Raw genomic sequence first — 16,809 nt, forward strand, 5'->3', positions numbered from 1 at the left:
TTACAGCTCATGTATGCATACGTTCATTCAACTCCCCTGTGGTAATACTAGCCTTATCTCAATAGAGGAAGATCAGATAGGTCAGGTGTCAATTTAACTCCTGACTGGATTAACTGTGGTGAAAGATGACACAATCTATTGAACAGGCGTTGGCTGTGCAGGCCCTATTCATTATATGCTCATTGTTTGTAGTTTACATGTTAAATATGTGATGAAGATGATTTGATGTGAACATGTTGCACTAGCAGCGGCTTGTATTTGAGATTTCAGCTCTAGTTGAAGTGTTGGCAAAGCACTGAAGCAATTTAAATCCATTTCTGTCTGTAATGATTCTGTTTGAATAGGACTTAGGTTGTTGAGAAGCACTGTTGCAGTCACAGTGCTCTTTATTTCAGCCCTGGGGTGCTCATTAGAGCCAAGAATATTGGGATGTGCGACTCACTCTAACCCAATGAAGTGATCAGTCCTCTGGCTTATTCTGGGCTGGATAATTAAATTGCTTGGACATTAAAATCTGCAATGCATTTAAATCTCAAATTTTCATTGATTGTTTTATAGTTTTTTGTGGTTTAATGAAAGTTTTCTTACCAAACCTTTAGCATAGAAATCTTACATCACATGCTTTGCTGCAGGAAAGTATTTTTTTATTGGTGTTAGCTGTGGCTTATGTATTTTTCTGGTTCAACAAGCATATTAGATGAGGCACAGTTACTCAAGAAATATTTACTATTAGCCTTTCAGTTTGATATAGCTCTCATCATGTTCACTGATTAGTCAGATGTTTGTCAACATCTTGTCCTCACAATATAATTGTAGCAGTGCATTTTAATTTAAACATGGAAATGTGAAGAGTATTGTTCTAGTTGTATCAATACATTTTAAGGGTGTGAGATTTTTTTCTTTTTTGATTAATCCATGAGTCCTTTCAAAGAGTTGTCGGTTTATTGGATACATCTGCACAGGGGTGTGCCATTACATATTTTTCATGATGATACTGGATTATTTTCAATAAGATAGAAAAAAAAAATTATAACATAATGGCAATAGTCCAACTGATTCAATGATGTCACACTGTTACACACAGCAACAATAGCATGGCTTAGAGTGAAAGTTAAATGAATGTTAATTAAGTAATTAATTCATTAATGATGCAATTTTGCATGCTTGCATGCTGTAAGAACACGGTGTTGCATATTTAACATACTGAATCCTTTGAATATACATTCTGTTATATTGCGTTAACCAGCTGCGCTGGATATCAGATTGGAGACTTAACCACTCAAGTAAAAGAGTCAAGTCAAGTACATGTACTGTGATATGTAGATGTTTCTCTCGTGGACATGATATACAATATAACCAACAGCAGGTAGAGATAGAGTTAGAACACTCCAATAGGAAACAATGAAATCAAGCTGATTATGTCACGGACGCCCACTTCGCATGCAGTTAGGACACAGTGTAAGAAGTGCAAGAAGACTAACAACAAAAGGGGGCAACAAAATCACATGACCACTTCAGGCAGAAGCACCTGGTTGAGTGTGAGGAGAGCTCAGCAGCTATTGTGAGTTCTAAACCAAAAATACTTTTGAATAATTTCCTCATATCTTCAAGAATATCGTTAGCGCAGAAATGCCCTGAATTATGGTGATAATATTTTAAGGTGATATCACATCTGTGTACACATTTTAAGACAATTCCTTGCAATACCAGGCAGTAAATCCTGTCTTTGTGAACCATTAATATAGACCTTTTGTAGATATTGTGTCAGAGTTTTAAACATTCATCTCCGTAGTGATTTGACCATATTTGATGTTTTTGCTATTTTGGCTTGCACACGAAGACATCTTTCTAGTATTCAGTTGGCTCATTTATGTAAATTGGATTGGAGAGACTGTTGTTCAGCTGGAAAACCAAAGGTTCAAGCCCCCAGCTTGGCATGCATCCACTCAGCTGAGGTTTCCTGAAGCAAGACACTGAACTCCTGCTGGGATCAATAAAGTATCACATTATTGAATGTGTCATCTTCCCATCTGTTTTCTAGAGGCGGATGTCAAGAGAGAGGAATGTTTATGTCATTAAAAAGTAATGTTGTCAGGTTATTTTCAGGTCGTCTTTGGCTTGGAACAGTAAAATATGTTTACTATGATATCTGTGCCAGATTGCGGTGCTTAGGAGACTGTGTTTTTAAAGCCCTGCCTATAGTACAATGATTAAGCAGTTCCTGTTTTTCTTTTTATATTTTCTGTCCATGTACAGAATATCCCCGTCTGAGCTCCCCACACACGGCAGATCAATAGTTGTGAATGGATAGTGTAAAGTTGAGGCTTTCTTTCGGACTAGGCCAGACTCGACAGGGTGGTTGAACAAACCTGGGTCCTTTTTTCTGGCTTATTTAGAGGAAAGGATTTTCTTCCAAAGCTTTAGAACCTCCGGAGGGTATCTCTGCTCTAAATTTCACTTTGCAACTGGAATACTAATTTCCCCGCTAATATTCAAAGGGTTGATTCTCTAATTTGCATAAGGAAGCAGAAGCACTCTAGATTATTGTTGCTTAGAGATTCACAGACTCCAGTTGAGCAGCACTGAACTTTGTTGAACTTGTTAAATTGACAGCTTTGCACTTGAGCTCAGTTTAGGCAGCAGGGCAAACAGCACTTATCCTAGATGCCTTCTGTTGGAATCTCTTTTTATCTGATTTTCTTCTTTTTCAAAGCAAAGGCCTTCATCTAAATTTATAAATAGACAGTTGACAGCCCTGTATAGACAACACCAAGGCCCTATGAGATCATATCACTGCCCTCGTTGCCCTGTTTTTGCCCACGTTGTTTCCAGACTCCAGACACCTGGTTCAAATGAATGGGTCGTTATCAGGCTTCAGCAGAGCTTGATGACGAGCTGATCATTTGAATCAGGTGTGTTGGAGCAGGGAGATGTCTACGACATGCAGCCTAGGGGGCCCCCAGTAGCAGGATTGAAAAACACTAAATTAAATGCTCACAGAAGAAAATAACTTTACACCCATTTTCAGCCACTATATATTTATACCACTGTGTTAGTCATTATGGTGTTGTATAGTCATAGTTTGCTGTACAATATATCTTCTCAGAGGTAATTGTGATAATTGTAATATTGTCAATATTAGGCCACTGACATAGTAATATAATAGCACAATAATCAAAGCACACCTTTTCAAAGAGCAATAAAATTTTATTTGTATGTGTTCAGACGTTGGAATTAAAATGTGTGCAAGTGTAAGTCTTGTGGTCAAAAAGTGATCAATGTCATGTACATGTATTGAAGTGAATAACATGCGTGTGATAACTTAATTATTGTGACAAACAGGGCTAGTAGTGTTCCATGTCCGTAGTGTGGTTCGCTAAATGTAAACTTTTCGTAAAATAATTAAAAAGATGGTGTGGAGAAAATGACCGGTGTAGTCTCATCACTGTATGTGATGATAATGTGAAGGATGAGAGACCAGAAAAAGGTGCAGTTAACTTGGTTTGAGATTAGAAGCCAGGAGCAACCCCAATTGTTTGCCTATTTGGGAATCTCATATAAATTGTTTCTGTATCTTGCAGGTGAACAAACAACCCCCTCCCAATATTTGGGAAAAACTAACAGAGCGAATTATGCTAGATGATTGCTCCAGCACAAGAGCAAAATGCTGCTTTCAGCAAAGACGGTTTCTCTCATGAGAGCAGTACTGGTGATGTTGAGTTACAGCTACAGATGTGCCCTGTCCCTATTTGGAAATGAGAAAACCTGAGAGGAAATTTGGCTTGCAGCCAGCATAGATGTTGAAAATGCACCTAACATCCAGCCCTTGATTTCCATAGAGCACAGAGTCTCAACGAGCCAAGGAGCAGTCTGTAAAGATTGCCACTTTGGGCTAATGTTTGATGACTGCCGCTGTCGGATGTGAGCCATGTGTGGGCGTTTTGTATGAGCCCACTCAGCACAGCTGCAGTGATGTCAGTACGGCATGCAGCCTCTCCACTTCCTAACTCTCTCTCTCTCTCTCTCTCTCCTCTCTCTCTCTCTCTCTCTCTCTCTCTCTCTCTCCTCTCTCTCTCTCTCTCTCTCTCTCTCTCTCTTTCTCTTTCTCTCTCTCTCTCTCACACTTACTTGCTCTTTTAGCGTGTTTGTAAAGTAGATACGGCACATGGGCGAATGGTCATTTATTTATTTATGATAAGATGAATTGTATTCTAATTTATTAAATGAAATGGCACCCCCAACCCCCTTTCACTTGTAAGACAATACTATTGTAAACAGCCCCAGTTCGGGAAATTGATTCTCCATGCAGCTCCCTTGAATTGACAGCCAAGATTACAAATGGGGTTGATGCATAAAATCTGGCAGGTCCACCGTACCCCACCTCATTGCTTAATGGTGATAATGAGTTTTATTGACACACATTAGGTCAGTGCCAAGATGGCCTTAGCCTCACTGCATCAATTCTGTCCCTGTGGGTGCAGCCTCTGAACCTTACTCTCCAAACCTTCACTAGTCAAACACAGATGTGGGGCCGTTGTAGGGCTGCAATGGGGGTGTCGCTCCATCTCAGGAAGCACCCCACACCTCTGAGGGTTTCTTTTTAATCGCAAATACAGCTGCTACAGCTCATCATCTCAGGAGGGCAAAGGTCAGCAGGGTTGTCGGATCATCAGCAGGATTCCTGTGTACTCTTTAGGGGAGTGTGCTGGGCTTTACAGCTCTCTCCAGAACGTGAGCACGCTGCCCGTGTTTGTTTGTTTGTATGGGCTAAACATTACAGCAGACGTGAGAGACAAATGTTAGCGCAAATCAGCTGCAGCTCCCATTCTCACAACATGCCCAGTCGCTTTAACTGGAGAGCTTTTACTGTTGGTTTGATTCGATTCTCACATCGTTAGGCAAGTTTGCTGATTCAGTTAAACCATCGCCTGTTAATGAACACGACTTTCCTTTTAGCAAAATAAGTTATATTGTTTGTGTGTGTGTGTTTATATATGTGTGTATGTCTCGAGCAGCATTGGTTCTGCCTCTGAGGATTGTAGACCTGGGAGATGTTGAGACAGCTGTAGCACGGCAGGGGTGTGTTTGTGTGTGTGTATGTGTGTGCGTGTGTGTGCATGTGCACGTTAGTGTGTACGTGTCTCTACTGTCAGTGGGCTAGCAGACAGAAAATGTGCAAACATCTCGACTTTCAGTGTCTCCTCATGCCACCTTTTTCTCATTTAATCTCATACCTTGTGCTTTTGCATAACGAGAAAGAATTATCATATACATCAGGAAGATTAATGACGTACAAGGCATTATAGGTTCTACATGGGCCTGACCTGTGTGTTCATGCGAGTAGTGTTACTTCGTGTGGCTTCGACTGTGCAAATCCTCATAGGAAGGATCAGGGTTGCATCAACCAACAGCAAACCAGTGTGTTAATCCATAGGTAGTCTAGTAATGATTAACCTAATGACTGTTTAGTCTGTAAGTCAATTAGCTTGCAACGAATCAATGACGATATGAGAGTGTGAGGGATGTTGAGATTTTACCATGTACCATGTTGAGATTTAAAGTCTAATTGAGCAATCTGAGCATGTAGTTTCAATACTTCAAAAAACAGGCTATGGTGTCTTCCTAGTATTCTCTCCACCCTCACCTGCTTGCATGCACAATGGGACCATATGGTCTTAGTTTGGTCTTTTATGACGTTTGAAACATTTGATATGTTTGATACATTAAACGACAGTCTCTCACTGAAGTTCTGATTATTTGGGGTTTTTTTAAATCAACGTTTCACAGCCCACCACAAAAACAACAGCTGTCATAACCCACTTTTAAAATTATGACAAGACTGTAATAAAAAAATAAAACAAATTGACAAATTGGTTAAAACCTAGGGTATATGAATGGGAAACACTGAGATGATCAAATGACTGACACTTTTGGCATTGTCCTCTGCTGGTTGACTTCACCTCATGGATAACAATATTTCAACATCAGCATCTTGTCCACAAGCCCGAAAATGTGTTTCACTAATCCAAAAACATTTTATGGGATTACACCTGTTAGGCTATTATCTCAGTCAAGAATATAAGGCAGAACAGTGTCAGTCATATCTAATATCATGTGCCCTGTGTGGGCTTTAAAAATAGTGGAAGGCGTTTTGATTACTGGGAATTGTCTCACTGAACCAGAGATGATTCTCATGTTAAAAAACAAACGCAAAATAATGTATGGGAAGTCTCAAACATGACATAAACTTTAAGTGGAGTGTCTGGATTATGTCATATCTGGACTTGCATGTTCCACCCCCCCCTTTAATGCAATTTCTTGAGAATTACTTGCATCCAATAACTGAAAAGACATGCTTTATAGCTTCTGCATGTTAGCTGCATTCTGTCAGGGCACACAACCTTACAATATCTGGCACCTCATTTTCCCTGAAATAACCTTGTAGGGCAGGCCACCCTTGCTCAGGTCTCTATAATAAAGCTTTTATTTTAGCTTTTACAGCTGTGCTGCACGCCACTACTCTATAATTCCCATTGGCACGAGTATAGAGGCTATGATGCCTGTTCTCAAAAATGGCTCTATGTCTGCCCAATGCACTAAGTGTGTATGTGCCAGCTGAATCGAGGCATTTTCCTCTGAAAAATCATGTTCCAGATTTGTGTATGTGTTTTTTGTCGGCGTCTGTGACTAACTCAGGATGTGTGTGTGTGTGTTGCAGGGGTCCCTTCAGTGTGGTGAGGCGCTGCATTAACAGGGACACAGGCCAGCAGTTTGCTGTAAAGATCGTCGATGTGGCCAGCTTCACCTCCAGCCCTGGCCTCAGCACAGAAGGTGAGAAAGACCGCAGCCCTGGTTCAGACTGTGGCTGCAGTTCAATCTGAGTGTTTCTTTTGAACAGATTTATTGACATATTTGAGAAATGTATCAATCCATGCTCTGCTTGAATGCAACCATCCCACCTCGTTCTCCTTGTGTGTCAAAACAAATGTTGGGAATAATCTGCAAATAGCCGACTGTTTGGCCAGATATCAAACACACACAGTGTACAATGGCATTCTCGCACACAAATAAATGAGGCATAATGTCACACATGCTACACCAGTATGAGTAATCTGTTGGAACCACATTTGTTGCCTGTTTGTGTTTGAATGGATCTTTGTGTGTGTTGATTAGGTTGTTGTGGTGAGTCTGAGCAAGATATAGAAACATGCAATCTCTCACCATGTGTATTTGTGCTTTGTCATGCTGAGGCCTATGTGTGTGTTTGTGTAAGAGAGAGGTGGCAAGAAGGATTGTGTGTGTGTGTGCGTGTGTGCGTGTGTGTGCGTGTGTGCGGGTGTGTGCGCGGGTGTTGGTGCTAATGTTGGCATTCACCATGTGCCATCTGTGATGCCCCAGTCAGAGATTAGTCTGGTAGCCAATAACAGCAAGACAAGGAAATGACCCAAGGGAGGAGAAACGGACAAGTATAGATTTATAACCGTGTTTCCCAAAACAAAGTCATTATTCCACATAATTGTGAGTGTCATTATGTTATTACTATACTGAGACTAAATGTATTTTCCTGAAAAGTTGAATGAATCTGAAAAGTATTTCTCACCGCGGAAATTTTAAACGGTTTGGCATAATCCGCCTTTGGTCAGTAGCACAAGGCCTGGTAAAATAAAGCTTGCCCACAATATATGTGATGACAGAAAAGTCTGGAAGGATGTGGAAGTCTTCAAATATGTAATGGGTTAGAGCTTATGATTATTTTGGATGCATTCCTACCATAGAAATTAACAATAATAATGTATTGTTATGCTTTGTAAAAACTGAAAAGCTCTCTGCTTTTCTAGTCTGTTCGTATCATTGTAAAAATGTGTGCCTTTTCTCTTTATGGGAATCTGAAAGGTTTCAGGGCCTAATGCTCTTTTACAGATAAACCACAAATACACAACTTGATTAAAAAATTTAATGCACAACTTGAATAAGCCACGTGTTTATTCTCTTCTGCCTGCTGCAACCATTCATCCATGTCAATTGTCAAAATATTTTTCTTTTTGCTGGTGTTTTAGCTGTGGAAATGTAGTTCTTATAGAGTCTATGAAAGATGTTCATCACAGCAGCACACTTTGGAGCATTTTTTTTACACTCCCTAGCAAATATTTAGAGCTACGAATAAAGATTATTTGTATTATTGATTAGTCTGTTAATTATACATTTGTATTTATTGATTTACTCCAAAATGTCAGAAAATAATGACAAAATGCCTGACACATGTTTCTAGATCTAGAGTGAGGGCAGTCCAAAACCAGTCTGTAATGGTAATAAATGGAGAAAAGCAACACATCCTTAAGTAGGCTGTAACCAGTGACATTTTGATATTTTTGCTTTTGCTGACAGTTAATTAGTTATTTTACTCAATTAAAATTTTGCTGATCAGTTTTCTGACAACAGGCTGATTGGTAAGTTTTAAATCATGTCGTTTCAGCTCTACAACATTTTTTTTACTGTCATAAGGGATTAGTGTGTTGTCAACACTGTGAGAGTGGTCATATTGCGCTTAATTGATGGACAAGTGACATTTTTTTTTATCAAGCAATCAGTCTGTATCCCAGACAGTATTGTTAATTCATATTGAATTGTCATGTTTCTCATGGTACGAATATGGCAGATTTGGAATATTTAAAAAATATAATTCTAAAATGGTACTGACATTGAATATGCTCAGTATTAAGTTTCTGTTCATGTGCAGATCAGAGAGGAATACTGCAAGTTTCACCACAGGCTGGAACAAAGTACATTTTTAAGAAATAAGCAGGGGCCCACTCAAATTGTCGAGGTAGAGAACTGGAGTGCAGCCAGATTTGGAGAGTGGTTTCCTGAGACTGCATACCTTCGCTTATTAAGAAAGAATCTGTGTCAGCATAAATGTAAGTGAAAAGGAGACAGAACAGCTACAAGCTGCGTAACAAGCATTCAGAGTTAACTATGAATATATGTCTCTGTGTGTATGTGTGTATGCTGTAAGGGAACAATGACAAATGGTGTAATTAAGAGTTTGGGAGTATTGAACAGAGTAAATGAGTGTCTGGACTTGTAGAATATAATAAAGATTAATATAGAGTGTGAACCAGTGAGCATTTTTAATCAACATTAAAGCTCTATGGGTATTGAATATCAGAGAAAAAATTTATGCAATTTGCATTATTATTAGTGAGATGTGTATTGTACGTTTAGCCAAGATACATATCAGAACCCTAGACAAACTAAAATCAATGCATGTATGACCAAGCATTTTTGACTTTTCAGTGTGATTCCTATAAGCCATGAAGATGAAAGAATTTTGCTCAAACTGACCCTCTAACTGAATGAAATTATTTAACATGGTCTTGGATGTAAGAATTGATTTTGAGTATGCCCAGTGAATTTCATTGCTTTCATTCAGAGTCTTCCCAGGCCTCTGGCTGCCTCCCTCTGTCTGAGTTCGGACACTGGGCAGCATTGTTAGGTTAAAGAATAGATACTCAATGAGACAGGCCGAGGACAAGTGTAAAGAGGAGAGGAGAGAATTAATGAAAGCAAAGGAACAGTAGAATGGGGCCTCTGTAGTGGGGACACAGCATCATTTCTCTCTGTTGCATAATGATACTGGTCTGTCACGACACAATGAGCGAGCACACACTAACACACACACACACACACACACACACACACACACACACAGATCAGTAGACTCGCACATGGGGAGTGGAGTGTGTAAATGAGGTTTTTATGGAGTGAGGAGCTCAACAACAGTACATTATGTCTGTCAGCAGGCTGTGTCTGTGGTTTGTCTTGCCAGTTGTTGGTCACCCTGTTCAATATTGAGCATTTCCTTTTCTTTGAAAAGAGAGAACGTCCACTTGTCTCATCAGTGTATTCCCATCATTTTTGTCTCTTTTTATTGAAGCTTTGAAAAGACGAGAAATGCCACAGAGTCATGGTGTAGATGTATTTGCAGTGTGGATCTGGATGTGATGATAATGAGAGGGGATGATGTTAATGAGTGCAAACATGTGAAACAGCATGTGAAAAAAAAAACCATCACTTTGTTTGCTCAGTGTCTATAAAGAATGGAATCCCTGTGTCTGCAAATGAAATGCTATGTAACCCCCTCTGGTGGTGAAATTAAAGTGCTGCAGGTTGGTTGAGATGTGAAAGTAGGAGGGTGGCGTGCTGGGGACGTCTGCTTCTCTTTTCATCTCCTTAACTTGTCACCAAGGGACTCAAAATGATTTACCAAAGCACCAACCAAGTTTAAATAGCATCTCAGCAGAGTAGCTGTCTTTCTTCCTCACCCAAAGGTCCTCTGATGTTTTCTAAATTATGTCTATATTATTTGTATTTGTTTGTTGCATTTTCATCATAATATGTTCCACCTTTCAATGAAAATATGAATGGAAAAATAAGATGACAATTCTGATTCTGTTAAGACTGCATTTGTTATGGATGTGGTTCCACAGTTAAGTCTCTAACACTATTTTGTGCCTCAATATCGTCATGAAAGCTTTTTAAGCCTTAGAAAATGTTATTAGAACTTCCCACCTTTTCTGTTTGTAGGTCTGTATATAATGCTTGGGGTAAATAGCACAATGGCACATCAGTTCCTCAGTGCTGACATTTAAAAGCATATACATCTAAAGTGAAGTAAGTGGTTTGAAAATGACAAATATTGCTACAGGGAGATTCAGAGCACAACACTGGAATGACTAATGCTGCTCATTTCCTTGAAAGAGCCAAAGGAGGAAGCTCACGATGAAATGTCATTGTGAGCTTCCTATATTGGCACGGAGAAATTAAAAGGATAAATCAGTTAGATTGTTTCAGTGTGCAGTGGATAAATTAGGATTTTACAGTATGTAAGTTTCTTCAGCCAATGAGAAGGCAGAGCACATTTGAGTACATTGTGAATGGAAAATTAGTTTGGTGGCTTAGACGTTTTTCTTCAGTTCAGTTCATATCCTCTTCCAATTAGTGGATTAAGTTCCCTGTAACTGTAGCATGGACTCATGTTGTTGTTACATCTGGTTAATGATAGAACGATAAACCAAAGTTTTTCTCTCTAGCCATGAAAAGATAGGAAATAACCTGAATTATTATCAAATTCAGATAAAATTGAATTAACTCTCCTCACAACCTGCTGCTGAACTATAATCATGCTGGAATGCTAATTGTGGGATGTGAACAATGTCTTATTGTACCCTGTCTTACCTGATAGATCTGAAGCGAGAGGCCAGTATCTGCCACATGCTGAAACACCCCCACATCGTGGAGCTGCTGGAGACCTACAGCTCTGATGGCATGCTCTACATGGTCTTTGAATTGTGAGTCTGTCTGCAGCAATGTATTTCAAACCCTAGTACGGTTTGATTTTTTGTCCTTTTTACTATGGTCTTAACCAGGACAGGAAACGCCTGTCATATCCGCCACCATAGCTGCCCGTTAGTCCCACATAGGTACATGTGTGCATGTGGTGGCTTGCTAAAGTACCGTGAAGTGGACAAATCTCAAAGCCACAGACTAAATTTAATAGCAGTTGGCAGGTGGTTGCTGCTGGTAATTTCGCACTTTATCTGTAACACTACCAGCCCACTCATTTTAGTGGTTACAGACCTGTTAGGACAGAAACATAATAAAGGTGATGAGTACGGTGGTAAGGCTCAGTAAGAAGATATGATTCTGGTTTACAAAATCTAAAATGTAGGTCTGTGTATCAAGTGATAATGTTCAGTTGGAGAGGAATGAATAAAGACAGTGTTAAAGAATGTATTTTCAAAAAGATAAATACTGGGATATATATGCATATATATTATATATAGCCCTATATGAATCTATAAAAATGCATTTTTAGTGGGAGCTTGATGGAAATAATTTTTTAAAATTTTAGTCTGGAATAAAATAAATTGATTGGTTGATAAGTCCTGTCAAGTCAAAGGCCTTATGGCAACTACTGACAGAATCATGTATATCTTATCTGAATCCTGCAGATCTTATTAGATTGCAGCCATCCTTAATTGCACAATAACAATAATAATGATAATAATAAAGAAAATGATGTACTCTGACCATTGGTGGTTAACATCCAGAAGAGTTGTTGGAGAAACGGCTCTTTGCCTCTCCCCCTCCCGTTGGCCTTTGTTTTAAATATATTTTCCTTAATCAACTTTGCACCTTAATTAGTTTTTCTTTGTGTGGATTCTGTGCTATAAAACTGTATCTTCCTAAAAGGTTCCTCATTGATTGTTCTGGCTAAGAAGTGCTATAATGAAAATGTAGTGCCTCTGTGTTTATGCAAGTGACAGCAGGTCATAAAACTGCTCCCTGATGGATGTAGATTTATGCAGAGTTCCTCTTCTCTCTTGTTAACTGTTATCTTAAGCCCTGATCTTCTCTTCCTCTTTCTCTCACTGTTCTCAGTATGGATGGAGCCGACCTGTGTTTTGAAATTGTGAAGAGAGCTGATGCTGGGTTTGTGTACAGCGAAGCAGTGGCCAGGTAGGATACAGTCTGAGACAGAACATTTTAAACATTGACAAAGCTCAAAATAATCAACAAGTTTGTTGATGCCCTAAATGATCTCCCAATTGACTGTGTCGGCTTTCTGTCCATCCAGCCACTACATGAGGCAGATTTTGGAGGCACTTCGGTACTGCCATGACAACAATGTGATTCACCGCGATGTAAAGGTGAGAATCTCTCCTGTGTGTCCCACTGAAATCACCAAATGTGTCACTTAGCGTACACAAGTTAACTGAGGCCTAAAACCATAATTAAAATGCGTTGTTCCACAACTTCTCATGTGAAATTTCTCTGTAACCGTACAAAGATGGTTATCTATATGTTTTGTGGGGACGCTGCTATTTACACACTTCTCGTGTGGATTTTAGCGGAAACACAAATTCAGTGTAAGAACCCGAAAGCCCCTCTAGTTTGCAAGCCAGTGCGTCATGCTGAGTTGACTCGCGTGTGAAATGCTCCCTCTGCAAGTCCTTTAAGTGTTCTTATAGTCAGATTAACATCAAACAGTGATTCCAACAGGATTAGCCAGCCAACACAGGTGACAAACTACACCAGATGGAGCAGTACTGAACCAGGCCTTTGATCCACACACCAGTCCCCAGAGGGATCAACACAGCCTTGTTTTCAGAGTTTAAACTAATAGCTGTGTGTGCTGCTGGGTCAAACTGGGGTTAAACAGTAGTTGCACATTACTGCTGTTGTTTGTGTTTGCTAACAACAGATGGGTAGTTTTTTGTAACACATTCAAGACATTAGAGTCTAGGAAGACTTCAGACCAAGTTAATTTGACAGAAACAATATGCATTTTTGTCTGTCAAAGCATCTTTTTTCATCAAAATAGACATCAAAAGAGGGTAAAATGTATTTAACATATTTCATCAGATACTCAAGCCATTATTACAAACACATTACACACACTTCTTTTAGAAACATTGTAGCACTCTCTGATGGGAAATACAGGGCATATATTCTTAGAAAAGCTGCAGTCACAGTAGTTACTGGACTGCATCACTTCAGACTTTTTTTCACACTCACATTTGACTAGAAATAAAACAATGATTCCCACTAAGCACTAATGTTCAGAAGCTAACACAGTAAAAACAGTCAAGTATTTAAACAAAACACAATTATTTTTTGTAATGGTAGACGGATGGTTTAGAAATGCTCAGTTTGTTTAACAGAGAATTGTCCTGTGTTAGAAATGTCAAATATTTATTACACCAGTCTTCAGGCTTACATTATTTGTCATCACTGTTGGCTTGCGGGTGGAACCGTAGTTAGTCCTGTGCGGTGCAAGGTGGAGTTGATGACACAGATACTTGTTCTAGGGGTGACTGAGGGAGTGTTGGGTAAGGCCATAGGCACAGATGGTCGTCTGAACTCTATAGTTGAGCTGTTAGATGTTGCGTCGTTTAGGAAGAGAAGCCGGTTGCCAAAGTGGTGTCCCAATGCTTTGAAGGCGGTTTTGCGAACTGAGCCAGATAACAGGAAGTACATGACAGGATCCAAACAGCTATTGAAGGCAGAGAATAAAAGCATCACCTCATTGGTGCGATCCACTCGTTGCAAGTAGTCACAAGGTTCTGTACCGCTGAGCTGGGTTGAGATGTAGACGGGTCGGAAGGCATGGTAGGGCCCAAAGCAGACAGTGAACAGGAAGAGAACAAAGAAGGACTTCTTGGCGGTCCGTTTATATCTCTGTGCGTTGGGAAGGTCAGGCTTGTCCCTTGACACCCTCAACAACTGCAAAGCGATCTTTGCATAGGAGACCATCAGCATAGTGAAGACGAGCCAGAACAACGCCACCAGCACTGCATTAAAGTAGGCTTTCCCTGTAGCTTTGCTGTTACGCTGCTTATACTGGAAACATGTGTCACTGCTCTCTGTGTCTTCTGCCATTGCGATCATGGGCACCAGCGCCACCAGTGACAGACCCCACAGAGCGCTGCATGCTACCCAGCTCCATGGCCGGCTGTGCCCCCACAGCGTCATCCTCATGCCTCTCCTAGCTCTGCCTTTCCCGTTGATCCTCAAGTATCTGTCCAAGCTGATGAGTCCAAGCAATGTTATGCTTATGTACATGTTCATGTAGAACAGATTCCCAACAATCTTGCAGGCCACAGATCCCAGCACCCATTTATTTCCATTAACATGGTAGAAAACCCTGAAAGGCAAACATGCCAGCAGGACCAGATCAGCCACAGCACAGTTGATGAGGAAGACCCGCACCGAGTTACGGCTTTTATGTAGAAACAGGAATACCCACAGGGCGAAGAGGTTACCCAGGAGCCCAAAGATGAAGAACAGGGAGTATAGGACTGCGAGTGGCACACGGAGGGGAGGGTCATTAAACGGACACGGCTGAGTCTGGTTTGATGTAGAGGTGGAGGTGGAGATGGAGAAAGGAGAGTAGGGAGGGGGGAGGGAGGTGGCAGAGACGAAGGATGACATGGAAATGGCAAGAGATGTAGTAGGGATGGGAATTGAGGAGTTAGATGATGCAGAGGCTGGTGGAGCAAAGGTTAAATAAGAGGCAGAAGATGAAGTGGTCATCGTGTCTGACGGTTAATCATCAGGCTCTGAGAATGAAGGGAAAAAAAGTTGAGTCAGTTCATTGTTTCTCCCAGAGACAATAAAAAAGCAGACAGACTTCAAACAACTAAAATGCCCAGACTGTAAAACTGCACTTGTGTATTTTATGACTAAGGCAAAGACAGATGAGTAATATGTGGGTTGTAGTTTAAAAGGTCACACATGTAATACTCAGTGTGGAATGAAAATTATAGTAATTCGGGTAATGCCGTGAAAAAGGTAGAGCACCCTACAAAGAGAAGCTCCAGAAGGTACATAGTCTGTTTTCTGTAGCTTACAGGTTTAGTTTTTACTGGGAGCTTGAGACATGACTAACATAATTCTTTGTGCCTATTTAACGCATAAAGTCCAGTTCCATGGTATTACAATAAAGCCAGGCAGCGTGAGTGCATGCTCATGTGTGGACACTCTTGCAAAGTCACTCTCTGACTGCTACACACAGATGTTTGGATTAAGGCGGAACACTCACCATCAATATTCCTTCCGTGGGAGATTGAGCACAGCTGCAGTTTAAAAGTCTGGGAATGTGCAGAGAGGTGTGAGAGTGCAGCAGTCCGGTGTGTGTTTTTCCTCCATGAAACAGCAATTTGTTTAAAAACTTAAGTTACATATGTAATGATGTATTATACAACTACAGTCCTTGTCTTGAACACTTTTGCTGTCTTTGCCTTTCCCTCCAGTCCTTGAATGAGTCATAAATCGTGCGGTCTCCTCTTCTCTTCTCTTTCTTCTCACATCCTTTTCAGAGTGCCTGCTCCTCCCCGTCCTCCTTGCAGCTCTCAGCTTGCATTCACTCTTTCGTTCTAGAAGTCCTTGTCCTCTCTTTCTATATTTTTTTGTACTCTCTTGGACTCTTGTCTGCCTGTCCTCTTGTCTCTGCCTCTTGTTTTCTCTCTCTCTCTCTCTCCCTATCACTGCATCTCTTCGATTGTGCACCGCCTCAGTCAACATCCTCCACGCCCCCTGTTACGAGAAAAGTGCACATAAAATTACAGGAAGTGAGCCCACCACAAACACCCACATTTTCACCGTATTCGTTATCTTCATCTGTTATGCAGGTCCACTCAGTGCTTCTCCTGCACTATCCCATCAGTCTAATTACAATTACTTAAATTTGCAAGAATATGGTGCAAGAATTTATTCCTCTTAGAGAAGTAGGGGTGTTTTCAACAATACTGCACGCACAGATTAATTACGTTAGTCTTGTCTGCATATGATAAATGTGCAGCATGTCCCCTCCACCTCCAACTTAAGTATTGATTACAGTCCCAAAAGCTTGTTTTTCAGCACGCCCTCCTGGAATTTAAGCCTTGTTCCTGGAGAAAGTTTGCTTTCTAAACAGCATCTCTGAGGTAGACAGACAGAGACAGACAGAGCTTATTAACATCAATGAGAGCTCTTGTTCTGGTCTTGGTGAGTCTTTTGAGTGTTTTTAGATCTGTTGAGGTCTGTTCAAATAACCTGATATGAAATAAACTTTAATTATATCACGTAAGTTATAAGGTTCCTGGAGAGTGATGCTTCCAAGAGGTTACTTCTGAATATTGTTATCTCTATCTTTATGAACCACTAATGCTGTCCTCTAAATGGCTTTATTTACAGACACACCATACATTTTATTACTCTCCTCCACCTGCAATATCAGTACTATAGAAATCTGCTGCTTGTTCTTCA

General features: G+C 40.4%; 2 protein-coding genes across 19 annotated transcripts in view; one reads left to right on the top strand and one right to left on the bottom strand.

The window, feature by feature from the left end:
* LOC115577157 (peripheral plasma membrane protein CASK-like) overlaps positions 1-16,809 on the top strand; it is a 48,934-nt gene that overhangs the window by 7,062 nt on the left and 25,063 nt on the right. For all 18 annotated transcript variants that reach the window (XM_030410014.1, XM_030410020.1, XM_030410025.1 and 15 more), the window contains exons 2-5: positions 6,719-6,831; positions 11,243-11,348; positions 12,442-12,519; positions 12,638-12,710. In XM_030410014.1, the coding sequence (XP_030265874.1) occupies positions 6,719-6,831; positions 11,243-11,348; positions 12,442-12,519; positions 12,638-12,710 (370 nt within the window). The remainder of the gene's footprint in view (positions 1-6,718; positions 6,832-11,242; positions 11,349-12,441; positions 12,520-12,637; positions 12,711-16,809) is intronic.
* On the bottom strand, positions 13,346-16,179 carry gpr34a (G protein-coupled receptor 34a). The gene is made up of 2 exons (XM_030410034.1): positions 15,605-16,179; positions 13,346-15,122 (listed from the first exon to the last, which is right to left on the bottom strand). The coding sequence occupies exon 2, from the start codon at positions 15,094-15,096 to the stop codon at positions 13,792-13,794; it is 1,305 nt and encodes a 434-aa protein (XP_030265894.1). The 5' UTR covers positions 15,097-15,122; positions 15,605-16,179; the 3' UTR covers positions 13,346-13,791.

The sequence above is a fragment of the Sparus aurata genome, chromosome 24, assembly GCF_900880675.1.
Source record: "Sparus aurata chromosome 24, fSpaAur1.1, whole genome shotgun sequence".
NCBI classification, from domain to species: domain Eukaryota; kingdom Metazoa; phylum Chordata; class Actinopteri; order Spariformes; family Sparidae; genus Sparus; species Sparus aurata.

What these genes read in the sequence shown, in the direction of transcription:
- gpr34a (XM_030410034.1), bottom strand. Translation starts at nt 15,096, where the DNA reads ATGACCACTTCATCTTCTGCCTCTTATTTAACCTTTGCTCCACCAGCC.